The 16,608-nt window shown below is 38.5% G+C and overlaps 1 protein-coding gene and 1 non-coding gene across 2 annotated transcripts in view; one reads left to right on the forward strand and one right to left on the reverse strand.

Annotated features, from left to right (window-relative positions):
- Positions 1-228: 228 nt before the first annotated feature.
- Positions 229-16,608, reverse strand: part of SLC44A1 (solute carrier family 44 member 1) — a 208,509-nt gene continuing 192,129 nt past the window's right edge. The window contains exon 16 of the mRNA XM_020869461.2: positions 229-453. Coding sequence (XP_020725120.1) covers positions 439-453 — 15 coding nt within the window. The 3' untranslated portion in view covers positions 229-438. The remainder of the gene's footprint in view (positions 454-16,608) is intronic.
- LOC139032508 (U6 spliceosomal RNA) lies at positions 12,251-12,357 on the forward strand. The gene has a single exon (XR_011485050.1). It is a non-coding gene; the product is annotated as a U6 spliceosomal RNA (small nuclear RNA).

Consider the following 16,608-nt stretch of genomic DNA (forward strand, 5'->3'; position numbering starts at 1 on the left):
TTTGTAAAGCAGTAACAATTGGCACGGAACTGGCACTCAATAAATAGTTACTAACCCACACCGGCTTTATAAATAGCAGCCAAACAGAGCCCGCCTGCATGAGAATCCACTGTGGACCCAGCCTTCAGGTCAGTACTGGCATGGAAGTGAGAGGCAGTGGGGATCTCCGAACAAACACAAGCCTAGATAAGAAGGCAACACTCAATTTCAAGACGCTGCTGCAACACATTTGTATCAAATGCTTCTGATGAATCATTTATTAGGCAGCCGCACTCTACCAAGTCCTCTTGGCTACTGGTGGCTGGGATCATGGTCACAGGCTTCCACTGAAGTAATAAGATCCTGCTCTTCATCCATAGACTCTCAACAGCTGGTGAGTGGGAGAACCTCATGAAAACAGCCTCCTCTGAGTCCATCCTTCCGGACTCCTGGGACCAGTCACCTTCGCCTCAGCTGAAAAATAAACACATCAAGATAATGAATGCATCTCTCCTAGGGGAACACGACACAATGAAAAGCAATCAATAACAAGAAATAGTGTGGGATCATCTTTAGAGAAGACACTGTGAAATGTAAGAAGGCTCAACATGCACACACACAGACATACACAGAGAGAGACATACATTTAGATTAACAGACACACATTTATATTAACTATTAAGAAAGAGATATGAGAGCTTGGGTTCAAATCCTGATTTGGCCCCCTTATGAGCTGTTCGTTTCTGGGTAAATTATTCAACTTCTGTGCCTACATTTCCCCATGTGTAAAATGGAGACAATCGTGGTATGTCCCTATTTAGGGTTGCTGTGAGGATTAAATGTGTTAGAACAGTGCCTGACAGTAATGAATGCTAGGTTAGTGTTTGCCATTATTGCTTTCAGTATTATTCTCTCATAAAGACGTTTTCAGAATAGCTGAACAACTGAGTCAAACCCATAAAGAATGAAATTCAAAACTAATCTGAAAAATCTGATTCTGTGATACTGTAAAAGACCCAAACCTGAAATTCAAATAAAACTTTGAATTTCTCGCTCCCATGACTCAGTGATGGGAGAGGTCAGACTAGAATGATGGGTGTTCTGTCATTGAGTTCAACTCAACAGTGACTGAGTGAACGCAGCAAAGTTGACAGCTATACTGTGGTTTGTAAAAGAATGTCCTAATTCTCAGGAAAATATACAATGAAATAGGACTAAAGTCTGTATGCAAATTATTCTCAAGTAGTTAAAAATGTTAAATGTGCATACATTTATGTATATTCATATATACCTAGAGAGAGAAACATTTAACAATAGATGTGACAAGTCTATCAGCATACTCTTTTTATTCTTGCAAGTTTTCTGTAAGTTTGAGTCCTTTCCTGATGAAAAGTTTTTAAAAATCCGTTAGGATGGGATAAAAATCAAAAAGAAGCATTGACTCAGGTTTGACTAGCAAACAAGTACTGAGCTGATGCAGGACAAGCAGAGGTGACAACACACAGACCTGACGAAGACTAAGAACTGCGGCCCTGGGACAAGGAAAGGGGGTCTATGACCTCAGATATCTAATGGAATAAGGCTAACTGGGATCGTCCGATACAGCCATCTGCATGATAGACTCTGCTTGTCCCCAGGTGCCTGAAAGAGGTTGTATGCAGCACTAAGAGTAACATTGCTTGAAACCTTTGCCCTAAGTTTCATTTTAGGGGTTTAGTCTTAATGCTTTTGTTTCACCTGCCAATTATCACCTCTTCACTGATACCCCTACTTCAGCCTCTCTTCAGCTTCAATCCATTTTGCAGACTGCTCATAGAACAAATCCCTCAATTGTTGTTCTCACTGTATCACCTCTTCACTCAAGAATGTATAGTGACTTCCTATTTTCCACAACCAAAATCTAAACCTTGCTGTCTTATAAGTTCCATACTTTATGATTTTTAAGTATTTTGATTTGCAGTTTCAACTTTCTTCTCTGTCGCTGAAAATAACAGAACCTGGGACTCAACTGATATCCCTTAGTGGTTGATGCTTAATTGCAGTCATGTAGCCTGAATACTAGACTTATGCCAAAGCTGTGATTTGTCTGAGATTGAGATAATAGTTCTTTCCTCCTATATATATTTTAAATTTAAGTAAAATTTTAAATTTTAGAATAGATTTAGGTTTACAGAAAAGTTGCAAAGATACTACAGAGACTTTCCATATCCTTCACATCCAGCTTCCCCTATTATTAACATCTTATATCACTATGGTACCTTTATCACAATTAATGAACACATTGGTACATAATTATTAACTAAACTCCATATTTTATTCATATTTCTTTAATTTCCCATAATGTCCTTTACTATTCCATGATTCCATAATAACATTGCAGTTAGCTTTCCTCCTATTTTTAAAGTTTAGAATATTATTTAAAAAGCCAAACATAAACAAAATGTATAGTCTAATTGAATAAGATCTGATATGACACTCTGATGCAATATCTTTCCTACTACCCTTGAACATGAAAAAACTCACAACATCTAACTCATCCCAAGGCATGATTACAACATTCATTTTGAGGCTTCCTGAGTTTTCTCTTTGTGTTAGATACCTTGGGAACCCAGAATGTTTTTCTCAGATTTCGTGTCCAACAACATCTAATCAGCTGATCCAAGAAATCCTTGCTTCCTCTACAGTATAAAGGAATTCTTTACACAGTAACTCACATGGAGATTCCTGAAATCTCACTTGACACAAGCGCATAGTGTAAATTGAGCTTTCACTACCACCTGTGGGAAGTACTTCAGAAACATCACCACTGTGTTATTCTCTCATGGGCCAGGAACACTAGCGTCCTGTATGGAAAACTATGGTGCCAACTGCCCTTAAGCTGCCAGTGAGTTTTCTCTGGTTCAGTTAAAGGGAGTCTGCTCACTTTGCTCCTAGAGCTCATTAACCCATGGAACTAATTAGCAGGCAAGGTTTAACTGCTCTTTTGAGCCTCCCATTTGACAATGGATCTGCATTCTTTCCGACACTCTCATCTTTCTCTGCATAGCTGAAGTAGAAATAAAAAGTTTATGATAACATCTAAGCAAGTGGCCATGTTTTTCCCATCAGGAATAGGTAATTTCCCCTTCTCTTTCTTGAGGAAGAGGCATCACACAGCTTCTTGGGAGAATTTATTAGGTGGCACCTAAGTTTAAATACAATAATCCTTTAGCATCTTAGGTTTTGATGTTCCCCTGTCTCTTAGAAAACCCAGTATAAAATTAAAGGGAATTTTGAGAAAAGAAAAATAGTCATAATTTTGCTGTCCTAGCATATCCATTTTCAGGCTTATGACTTCCCTTTTTGTCTTTGTCCACAGCTTGTGTTGTTTTCACCCTGCATCATATTACACACATTTCCTGTGTTTCTGGTATTCATGTATTTTTCAATGGTTGCATAATATTTCATTAATTAGATGTGTAATTATTATTTAAACATTTCCCTAAAGTGCTCTATGAGGGCAAAGACTTCTGTTTTCTTCACCACTGTACCCTCATCATTTACAGAAATGCTGGGCTTTCCAGATGACTGAGTGGTAAAGAATCCATCTGCCTAACCAGCTCAGGTTGGGTACATGAGACAAGTGCTCGGGCCTGGTGCACTGGGAAGACCCAGAGGGATCGGGTGGAGAGGGAGGTGGGAGGGGGGGACTGGGATGGGGAATACATGTAAATCCATGGCTAATTCATTTCAATGTATAACAAAAACTACTGTAATGATGTAAAGTAATTAGCCTCCAACTAATAAAAATAAAAAAAGGAAAAAAAATAAATAAATAAAATTGGAAAAAAATAAAAAATAAAAAAAAATAAAGTGGAGGCAAGATCAAAAAAAAAAAAAAAAGAATCCATCTGCCAAGCAGGAGATGTGGGTTCGATCCCTGGGTCAGGAAGATCCCCTGGAGGAGGAAATGGCATCGCACAGTCCAGTATTCTTGCCAAGAAAATCCCATGACAGAGAAGCTGGTGGGCTATGGTCCATAGGATGGCAAAGAGTCATTCTCTACAGAGAACAGATGGACAGGCACCCTTATCATTTAAAACAATGCTGGCAAAAAGTAGTTCTCAGTACATGTTTCTTGAATAAAAAGTAAATTCAAATGGTTCAAATTCTTTTTCTCATTTATTATTATGTTCAGATTTCATCACGCCTTCTTTTGATTATTAATTTTTTCTCACTGTACCTCCATGAAATAAAAATAGTTTATCATGATTATTTTCTATTTTTTATGTAGAAAACATTGAGTGACTGATTTTCTTTGGTGATGATGATTGGTATGATTGCATGTAAATCCCTTGCATATCTGAAGTGTCTTTATTCTACCGTCATATTTATTTCATCATTTGAATAGATCATAGAGTTCTATGATCATTTTCCTCTGAATTTTGCAACTGTCTTTTCATTTACTTTTAGCTTTCAGTGCTCTCTTGGAAAAGCCATCGTTGTTCTGATTCTTGACCCTTTTCCTAAGTATGACGTTTCTCCCCTTCCTTGTCTTCCTCTTCCTCCCTCCCCTCCCTCAACCTCTGTTCTCTGAATCTTCCTCTTCTTAAAAAATATTTATTTATGTATTTATTTATTTGACTGCACTGTGTCTCAGTTGCAGCACACAGGATCTTCGATCTTCACTGCAGCATGTGGGATCTAGTTCCCTGATCAGGGACCAAACCTGGGTCCCTTGCATTGGGAGCACAGAGCCCTAGCCACTGGACCACCAAGGATGTCCTCTCCTCTTTTAAATAACACAACTTTTTAATGAAAACAATCTTCTCTGAAAGTGTTCTTACACTTTGCAGTCTGTTTCCTCCAAGTCATTTTGTTGTTGTTTTCTTTTTATGTTAGTCTTTCATGGTAGAGTCTTGCCTTAGGGGTCTAGTAGTTATTAAGAATGGGACACATGTAGTTCATCAGCATAGGAATTATATCCGCTTTGTTTACCCATGTATTCCCAGACCTGGCCATTCCTAGTACCCATCAGAAGCTCAGTAAGAACAAATAAGAGGGATGGATGGATGATGGACCGGTAGATGGTGGCTGCCTAGATGATGGATAGGTGGGTGGACAGTGGGTCTAAATTCCATCATGTTCCTTTGTCATTAGGAATAAAGACAACCAAAAATTTAAATTCCTTTAAAAAAAAGGAATGGGGCACTCAGTATGTTCAATGCCTTATAATAACCTATAATAGAAGAGAATCTGAAAAGGAATATATACACACACACATATATGTGTACATGTAGTACAGATGGACGACTGACCCACTTCGCTCTACACCAGGAACTAACACAACGCTGTAAATCAGCTATGCTGCCGCTGCCTATGCACAACTGCGGCTTCAGTTGTGTCTGACTCTGTGGGACCTGTGGGCTGCAGCCTGCCAGGTTCCTCTGTCCATGGGGTTCTCTAGGCAGGACCACTGGAGTGGGTTGCCATGCCCCCCTCCAGGGAATCTTCCCCGTCCAGGGATCAGACCTGGGCCTCTCGCACTGCAGGTAGATTCTTTACGGCTGAGCGACCAGGGAAGCCCATAAATCAGCTGTACATCAATTTTAATAAAAAGAATAGGGTGCTAAAAACGAATGGAAAGCTTTTTATTTGTGGGTAGGTGTTGGTTTTGAAGAACTTCACTACAGGATGATTCGGCTGGGCCATTTCATTGGAGAACTCCTGGTGTTAACATCTTTAGGTGTTTTTCCTTGGCCTACTCAGATTTCCCAGAGAATAAACTTCCAGTGTTCCGCTTAGGGTCTGAAGGCATGGTTGCTACATTTCTGAGAGCTCAGAGGGAGAAGGAGCCTTCAGATCCTCTGCACTCAGTGTACAGACTTCCACTTAACCTCCTGTCTTTACTATGATCCCTCTGCTTCTGATGGCGCCCCATGTCCTGTTTTACCCTCTTCAGAGACTCCCCCTTAATTGTCTGCTGGGGATGAGAAGGGACATCACAATGCCTGACTTACCAGAATAAAGGATGGTGTCTGGAAAACACAATTTTTTAGGTATACCTTAAAAAATTTAATTATAACTTAAATACAATAAAGTGTACACATCTTAAGAATACATGGCTAATGAATTTTTACAGGTGGTTGACATACAGACTATTTCCAGCACCCAGGAAGACTCCCTCTTGATCCTCCCAGTCAAAATACTCCCTAAAGTAACCACTGCTCTGATCTTTTTTACTGTAGTTTTGCCTATTTTTAATCTCGATTTAACTACTAAATTACACTGCATGTATTCTTTTGTGTCTAACTTGCTGCTCAACATTATATCTCTGAGATTTATGCATGTTTTCTCAAGTTAGCTATCGTTCATTCTTTTTTGCCTCTGTGTGGTTTGCCACTGAATGAATATACCACAATTTATTTATCCATTCAACTGTTGTGGACAGTTGAGATGTTTCCAGTTTGAGGTTCTTACAAATAATCCTTCCATGAACATTACTGAACTTCTCTTTTAATGCACATATGCATGCATTTCTGTTGGGTACATAACCAGGAATGGACTTGCTGGATATTAGGACATTTATTTATTTTTAAACTTTAGTAATACAACCAAAGTTTCCAGTGTGCTTATTTTATTTCTTTTCCCATAAGCAGTGTATGAGAGTTCCAGGTGCTCCACAACCTAGTCAACATCTTAAATTTTAGCCATTCAGGTGGGTGGGTAGTAGTGTCTCATTGTGGTTTTATTTTTTTTTTCCATTTATTTTTATTAGTTGGAGGCTAATTACTTTACAATATTGTAGTGGTTTTTGTCATACATTGACATGAATCAGCCATGGATTTACATGTATTCCCCATCCCAATCCCCCCTCCCACCTCCCTCTCCACCTGATCCCTCTGGGTCTTCCCAGTGCATCAGGCCTGAGCACTTGTCTCATGCATCCAACTTGGGCTGATGATCTGTTTCACGCTAGATAATATACATGTTTCGATGCTGTTCTCTCGAAACATCCCACCCTCGCCTTCTCCCACAGAGTCCAAAAGTCTGTTCTGTACATCTGTGTCTCTTTTTCTGTTTGGCATATAGGGTTATCGTTGCCATCTTTCTAAATTTCATATATATGTGTTAGTGAAGTAAGTCAGAAAGATAAAGACCAATACAGTATCATTGTGGTTTTAATTTGCGTGTCCTTGTTAACTAAAGATGCCAGGTATCATTTTATATGCTCATGGGGCATTTGACTATCCTCTTTTGTGACATGTCTATCCATGTCTTTTACTGTTTGGCTTATCTTTCTTTATCTCATTGATATACAGAAGCTCTTTATACATTTTAGGTGAGTCCTTTTTCAAATGTATTTTGCAAATACCATTTTTCCAGTCTGAGGTTTACCTTTCCTCTCTTTAAATGCTGTCTTTTGACAAGAAGAATTTTTCGATTTTTATAACGTCCAATGGAAGACTCAATTTTAAACAACTTAAAGAAAGAATTATTTCATTTAAAAGTCTGATCCATCTTTGTGAGTTCACTTTAATGCACTGTAACAGAGATGTTGAGCGGAAAACCATCTTTGTTCCAGGGTTCAGAGTGATGATTCTTGTTCTGGCTGTCATCAGGATTAAACATTACCAGACACAAACTGGACTATGCTACTATAGAATCTCTGGCATCAGTAAAGATGAAGTGAGGGCGCAGTCTTTGGTTGTTCTAGCAGACCGTAGTGCAACAGAGCTTTGATCTAAAGACAGACAAAGTTTCCAGGCCCAGGGATCATTGTCGCTGCCCCTTTCTTTCTATGTCACTTGTTAATAATCTGATATAATTTTGGATAAGTTTTATGCAATCTTGCAGATCCTCCCCCACAATCTTCAACAGAATGGAACAGAAGGACAAGCATTTTATTATATACAAGTGATAAGATTTTATTACCTTTAACAAGGAGTGGCCTGAACAGATACTGTAGTTGGCCTTCTAGATAATTATTCACAAAGAAAAGAGCTATAATCAACTGTTCATGAACTAGAGCTCCCATTCAATGGTTTTTGACCAAAAAATAAAGTTAACTTACTGTTTTTGGTAACTCTGCAACTAGTTTATATTGGAGAAATAAAAGTTCTCGTATTAAAACCTGCTTTACTGTGCATGGTACAGAGGAGGGTCTCAACACTTACCAGATGCCGGGATGAGTATTTGCCTAAAATTGACAAGGCTTCAAATTCTTTTAACCATACTGTAGAAGATGGAATGTGGACCTAATTTGTCAATTTGTCTCTAAGTAGACTCGTGGAATTAGAGTTCTACACCTTCTTATCAGGTATGTGTTCCTCTTAAGATCCTCATGTCTCAGAGGAGATGTCAGTCTCCTACCCAAGCCAGGTGACAGGTAAGAAGCCTGGGCCAGTTCAACTACACTCCAGGTACTTGTTAGAGACCAAAATGTACGCAGTTCACACAAGTATTTATCAAAAATTCTGCAAAGACATAAACACCAGTGGAATAGAACTATGAGTCCAGCAGTAAATCCATGCGTCCATAGTCCACTGATTTTGACCTTGACAAGACTGCCAAGACCATTTCATAGAGAAAGTATCGTCTTTGAACAAATGGTGACTGGACAACTGGACATCCACAGGTAAAAGAAGAAAGTTGAACACATACTCTACACCATGTACAAAATTAACTAAAAATAGCTGAAAGATTTATGTAGCTAAAATTATAAATTTCTCAGAGGAAAATGAAAGACTACATCTTTACAACCTAGGTAATGGTTTCTTATATATGGCAAGAAAAGAACAAGCTACCAAAGAAAAAAACAGATAATTGGACTTCATTAAAATTGAAAACTTTTATGCTTTCAAGGAGACTTTTAGAGAAAAACCCTCACAGAGTGGGAGAAAATGTTTCCAAATCAGATATCTGATAAGGATCTGGTATCCATACTATGTAAAGAACTCTTATGCTCAACAACAAAAAGACAATTTACCCAATTAAAAGATGGGCAAATGACCTGAATAAACATTCATCTTAAGAAGATGTACAAATGGCTAAAAAACATATGGAAAGGTGCCTAAAATCATTAGTCATTAGGAAAATGCAAAACAAAATTAAAATGAGATAACACTATACCCATGAAAATGGCTACAATAAAAAATATGAAAAATAGCACATATTGTCAAAGATATGGAAAAACTGGAACCTTCATACATAAATGGGAATGTAAAATGGTACAGCTGCTGTGTAACATGGTTTGGCAGTTCATCCAAAAGTTAAACACAGTTAAACCATATGACCTAACAATTCCATTCCTAGGTATATACCTAAGATAAATGAAAACATATTTCCACACAAAAACTCGTACACAAATGTTCATAACAGTATTATTCATAATAGTTAAAAGGTGTGAACAACCTAAATATTTGTCAACTTATAATGGATAAACAATATGTAGCATATCATACAAATGAATATTATTCAGTCATGAAAAGGATTGAAGTACTGCTACATGCTACAACTTGGTTAAACCTTGAAAATGTTATGCTAAGTGAAAAAAGCCAGACAAAAGAGTCTACCTATTGTGTGATTCCATTTACATGAAATATCAAGAATAGGAAAATACATAGAGAAAAAAAGTAGATTGGTGATTGTCAGGTGCTGAGTGAGGGGAAGAGGCACAGGCTGAAGAAAGGTATGGGGTTTCTTTTGGGGATGATTAAAGAGTTGGGGAGTTAGATCACAGTCATGGTTGCACAGTTTTGTGATGATGCTAGAAACCATGAATCATACACTAAAATGTAAACTTTCTGATATGTAAGTTATATCTCATAAAAATAAAACTATCAAAAACTTTGGTAAGAAATTTAGCCCCACGCTATAAGAACTGTAATTAAGGCATACACACACTAAGAGACACAAAAGAAGATTCAAACAAAATTGAGACAATATCAAAGTTCTGCATGGGAATAATTATTTTTTCCAAATTAATTTAAATACCTAATAGCCTTCTAATTAAAACCACAGAGATCTTTTTGACAGATAGCAAAGAAATCATTTTATGTCAAAGGATAATAAGTGCTATACAGAAAAATAAGGGATATTAACTGAGACAGGGAATATGGTGGTAGAGTTAGTTTACCTGTTTCCATAAGTAGTTCAAGGAAAGCCTCACAGATAGGGTCACATCTGCAGTGAGACCTGAAGCACATGAGGGCAGGAGACATGTCAGCAAGTACAAAGGCCCTGAGATAACCTGCTTGCATGAAGAACAGCAAGGGGCCAAGAGGTCTGGTGACTGGAATAGAGAGAAGGCAGGGAGGGTAGCCAGAAATGTTTCGAGAGCAATAATAGATGAGTGTGTGGGTGTGAATCCCCTAATTTTGAGAGGCAATTGCTAAACTCAATTATAGAAGAAAGACTGAATAAAATATAGTACTTAGATTCAAGTGGAAGAGTATTGTTAATCTATTAGTGCAGCTTTCAAAGAATTTAATACCAGAGGGGAAAAGTCTCAAATATCACAGTAAGCAGAAGCATTTTTTCATGTTAAACATATATCATATTATATAGAAATTATTTAATGTGTATTTTACTTACTGTAACATTTTATTTATTTATTATATTTTTATTGAAGTACAGTTGATTTACAATATTGTATTACTTTCATATTAGAGAAGGAAATGGCAACCCATTTCAGTATTACTGCCTGGGAGATCTCATGGACAGAGGAGCCTGGCAGGCTACAGTCCACGGGGTTAAATGGACTATAAATTACAACCATCGCTATTAGTTTCATATAACCTTTTTTTTTCTTTTTGCCACACCACATGGTGTGTGGGATCTCAATTCCCCCACCAGGGGTTGAACTTGGGGCATGGCAGTGAAAGTCTGAAATTCTAATTACTATACCACCAGGGAACTCCCCATATAACTTTAAGTTGAATCAGATAGTTAGTAGACAGATAGGCAGACAGAGATACAACATACTGACTCATTTGTTCACTTATTTTCCAATTTACTTATTTAACAAATTCTTTCTAGAGATTGGGCTTGAATTCTGACTCTGGTAAAAAAGAGTTGTGTAACTTTGGACAAATTACCTATCTTCCTTTAGCTTCTATTTTCTCATATGTGAAAAAGGAAGAACATCTCCTCTGCAAGAGTAAATGAGGACTCATTCATAAAAAGGCTTTTAGGAAATAGCAGATATTCTTTGATCGTTATTTTTTAAAATGGAAAAGATTTATGAGCAACGTAGTAGTGAAGGGAGAGGAATTATTTAACTTATAATTTAAAAATAAACACCATAAAAGATATTACAATTCTGGGACTTAAAAGGAATGTAAATGTCACCATAAATCAAGATCAAATATCAGGAAAAATAATATTAGGAATAATGCAATGCACTAGGTGATCCTCATGAACAGTATGAAAAGGCAAAAAGATAAGACACTGAAAGATGAACTCCCCAGGTTGGTAGGTGCCAACTATGCTACTAGAGTAGAGTGGAGAATTAACACCAGGAAGAATGAAGAGACGGAGCCAAAGCGAAAACAATGCCCAGCTGTGGATGTGACTGGTGATGGAAGTAAAGTCCGATGCTGCAAAGAACGATATTGCATAGGAACCTGGAATGTTAGGTCCATGAATCAAGATAAATTAGCAGTGGTCAAACAGGAGATGGTAAGAGTGAACATCGACATTTTAGGAATCCGTGAACTAAAATGAACTGGAATGGGTGAATTTAACTCAGATGACCATTATATCTACTCCTGGGGCAAGAATCCCTTAGAAGAAATGGAGTAGCCATCATAGTCAACAAAAGAGTCCAAAATGCAGTACTTGGATGCAATCTCAAAAACAACAGAATGATCGCTGTTTGTTTCCAAGGCAACCCATTCAATATCACAGTAATCCAAGTCTATGCCCCAACCAGTAATGCTAAAGAAGCTGAAGTTGAATAGTTCTGTGAAGCTCTACAAGACCTTCTAGAACTAACATCCAAAAAAGATGTTCTTTTCATTACAGGGGACTGGAATGCAAAGTAGGAAGTCAACAGATACATGGAATAACAGGCAAATTTGGCCTTGAAGTACAAAATGAAGCAGGGCAAAGGCTAACAGAGTTTTGCCAAGAGAATGCACTGCTCATAGCAAACAGCCTCTTCCAACAAAACAAGAGAAGACTCTACACGTGGATATCACCAGATGGTCAATACCGAGATCAGACTGACTACATTCTTTGCAGCCAAAGATGGAGAAGCTCTATACAGTCAGCAAAGATAAGACCGGGAGTGCTTGCTTTGGCAGCACATATACTAAACTTGGAACGATACAGAGAAGATTAGCATGGACCCTGTGCAAGGATGACACGCAAATTCATGAAGCGTTCCATATTTTTTAGTCTTGAAAGGAAAATCTTTTCCAATGCCCAAAGAGGTATTAAGTGGTAAATAAAAGCTGCATGATCAGTTAAAAAAAAAAAAAAAAAGACCATGAGCTGACTGTGGCTCAGATCATGAACTCCTTATTGCCAAATTCTGACTATAGAAGAAAGTAGGGAAAACCATTAGACCATTCAGGTGTGACCTAAATCAAATCCCTTACGATTATACAGTGAAAGTGACAAATAGATTCAAAGGATTAGATCTCATAGACAGAGTGCCTGATGAACTATGGACGGAGGTTCATGACATTGTACAGGAGACAGTGATCAAGACCATCCCCAAGAAAAAGAAATGCAACAAGGCAAAATGGTTGTCTGAGGAGGCCTTACAGATAGCTGAGAAAAGAAGAGATGCTAAAGGCAAAGGAGAAAAGGAAAGATATACCCATTTGAATGCAGAGTTCCAAAGAATAGCAAGGGGAGATAAGAAAGCCTTCCTCTGTGATGAATGCAAAGAGATAGAGGAAAACAACAGGATGGGAAAGACTAGAGATCTCTTCAAGAAAATTAGAGATACCAAGGGAAAATTTCATGCAAAGATGGGCTCAATAAAGGACAGAAATGGTATGGACCTAACAGAAGGAGAAGATATTAAGGAAGAGGTGGCAAGAATATACAGAAGAACTGTACAAAAAAGATCTTGATGACCTAGATAACCATGATGGTGTGATCACTCACCTAGAGCCAGACATCCTGGAGTACAAAGTCAAGTGGGCTTTAGGAAGCATCACACGAACAAAGCTAGTGAAGGTGATGAAATTCCAGTTGAGCTATTTCAAATCCTAAAAGATGATGCTGTGAAAGGGCTGCACTCAAAATGCTACCAAATTTGGAAAACTCAGCAATGGCCACAGGACTGGAAAACATCAGTTTTCATTCCAATCCCAAAGAAAGGCAATGCCAAAAAATGTTCAAAGTACCTCTCAAATGTACTCATCTCACACACTAGCAAGGTAATGCTCAAAATTCTCCAAACTAGGCTTCAACAGTATGTGAACTGAGAACTTCCAGATGTTCAAGCTGGATTTAGAAAAGGCAAAGGAACCAGAGATCAAATTGCCAACATCCATTGGATCATTGAAAAAGCAAGAGAGTTCCAGAAAAACATCTACTTTTGCTTTATTGACTATGCCAAAGCCTTTGACTGTGTGGATCACAAACAAACTGTGGAAAATTCTTAAAGAGATAGGAATATCAGACCACCTTACCTGCCTCCTGAGAAATCTGTATGCAGGTCAAGAAGCAACAGTTAGAACTGGACATGGAACAACAGACTGGTTCCAAATACAGAAAGGAGTACGTCAAGGTTGTATATTGTCACCCTGCTTATTTAACTTATATGCAGAGTACATCATGAGAAACGCTGGGCTGGAGGAAGCACAAGCTGGAATCAAGATTGTTGGGAGAAATATCAATAACCTCAGATATGCAGATAACACCACCCTTATGGCAAAAAGCGAAGAACTAAAGAGCCTCTTGATGAAAGTGAAAGAAGAGAGTGAAAAAGTTGGCTTGAAACTCAACATTCAGAAAACCAAGATCATGGCATCTGGTCCCATCACTTCATGGGAAATAGATGGGGAAACAGTGGAAACAGAGGCTGACTTTATTTTGGGGGGCTCCAAAATCACTGCGGATGGTGATTGCTGCCATGAAATTAAAAGACGCTCTCCTTGGAAGAAAAGCTATGACCAACCTAGACAGCATATCAAAAAGCAGAGCCATTACTTTGCTGACAAAGGTCCGTCTAGTCAAGGCTATGGTTTTTCCAGTGACCATGTATGGATGTGAGAGTTGGACTCTAAAGAAAGCTGAGCGCCGAAGAATTGATGCTTTTGAACTGTGGTGTTCGAGAAGACTCTTGAGAGTCCCTTGGACTGCAGGGAGATCCAACCAGTCCATCCTAAAGGAAATCAGTCCTGAACGTTCATTGGAAGGACTGATGCTGAAGCTGAAACTCCTATTACTTTGGCTACCTGTTGCGAAGAACTGACTCATTTGAAAAGACCCTGATGATGGGAAAGATCGAAGGCGGGAGGAGAAGGGGACGACAGAGGACGAGATGGTTGGATGGCATCACCGACTGGATGGACATGAGTTTGAGCAAGCTGCTGGAGTTGGTGATGGACAGGGAAGCCTGGCGTGCTGCAGTCTATGGGGTCGCAAAAGCCGGACACGACAGCGCGACTGAACTGAACTAGGTAATCCCAGCCAGCTCTCCAAAGCTGCTTAATACAATGACACTGCCACCTTGTGGAAGGCATGATGCATTACATATCCCAGGATATTTGAGATTTTCTTTTTTTTTTTTTTAATGTAGCCTGTATACAAAGACTATATAACACAAATATTCTTACCAAAGAAAAATAACATGTAACAAGGTGAGATCATATATATGTTGTTAAAACACATACTTCCTTTAAAAATAAAAAAGTTAATTGTAAAAACTGTTAGTACAGGACGTTTGGAGAGCAAACAAAAAAAATCTATCACTCCAAAGCAATGACATCACTTAAAAGTTATTTCTATTATTTCATCATATTTTCTATTCATCTCTGAGTTAATGTTATATGATTAGGATTTACCATGCTGTGACATTGGTCACAATGATTTTTAATGGCTGCCTAGCATTTTGTTGAATGGATGTTCCATCTTCTGGTTCAACATTCCCTTTAAGCTGGACATTTAGACTGCTTCCAGGTAAAATGTCAGGTTACTGGAATAGTTTCTGTACAGGTAGTAGGAGGTATTTATTTAGTTAAAAAATTAAAATATGTTCTTAAGAAGATAATACACAATCAGTGTTTTTAAAAATAAGCAAAATTAAGAAAATAAACTACACTCACAATTTTCCAACCCAGATAACCACTGTTATACCTTGCAGAATTTTTAAACACACACACATACACAAATTTGTAAACATATGTAGCATACATTCACACTTATAAAAGACAAATGAGATTATATATTACTATATGACCTTGTTTTCATTTAAAATTATATCATGTCCAAATTTCTATACCAGTAATATCCATAGAAAACATTGTTTTTATTGACTAAATAATATTCAATTATATAGAATACTTAATTGCATAGATGTACTATGCTGTGCTAAATTCTGATATACACATTATAATCATGATGCTTACAATTTGATGAGGGGGGAAACAGGCACTAAACAAATAAACAAGAAAAAGGAATACTGAAGCCTATTTTGTGATAAAATGCCATGAAGGAAAAAAAAAATAACGGATACTAGGAGGGAAAAAAAATAGGCATATACAGTTGAGTGCAGAAGGTCTACCTGGGGGAAAATTTTTGGACTTGAAGGATGAAGAACCTGTCATGTGAAAACTGAGAAGAATGTTCTAAGCAGAGAGAGCCGTGCATAGGAAGGCCTTGAAGTGGAAAAATTCGCAGGAAGTATGGGAAACTGAAAGGGGGTTCATCACTGGGGCTCACGCTTAATGAGGCTGGGACAGATGTAGCCAGAGGGCTTCTCAGCCGTGGCAGGGAGTAGGTACTTTCTGTCTGTGCCAGTAACATGGTCTGATTTCTATTTTAGAAAAGCCCACTCTGCCTGTAATGTGTCAAAGAATGGATTGGGGAGGAAAAGTGTGGGATGTGATGTGAGACTAGTTAGGGAAGCACAGCAAAAACCCAAACGAGAGATCCTGGCGGACTTGCAGTAGTGTTGAGGTCATAGCTGGACATGAGATTCAGCGGTATGTGTGGTGTGCGTGCGTGTTTAGCCGTTGAGTCACATCTGACTCTCTGTGGTTCCGTGGACTGTAACCCACCAGGGCCCTCTGTCCATGGAGTTTTTCAGGCAAGCATACTGGAGCAGGTTGCCATTTCCCACCCCAGGGGGTTTTCCTGACCCAGGGATTGAACCCGAATCTTTTGTGTCTTCTGCATATTCTTTACCATTAGCACCAACTGGGAAGCCCCATAATGGCATGGGGAGTTGGTTAGTCCCAACAGTCAGTAGTAAGCATCTCATCCAACGTGAAGTGAAAGTCGCTCAGTTGTGTCTGACTCTTTGTGACCCCATGGACTATACGGTCCATGGAATTCTCCAGGCCAGAATACTGGAGTGGGTAGCCGTTCCCTTCTCCAGGGGATCTTCCCAACCCAGGGATTGAACCCAGGTCTCCTGCATTGCAGGTGGATTCTTTACCAGCTGAGCCACAAGGGAAGTCCTCA

This window comes from Odocoileus virginianus, chromosome 31 (genome assembly GCF_023699985.2).
Source record: "Odocoileus virginianus isolate 20LAN1187 ecotype Illinois chromosome 31, Ovbor_1.2, whole genome shotgun sequence".
Taxonomy (NCBI): Eukaryota; Metazoa; Chordata; class Mammalia; order Artiodactyla; family Cervidae; genus Odocoileus; species Odocoileus virginianus.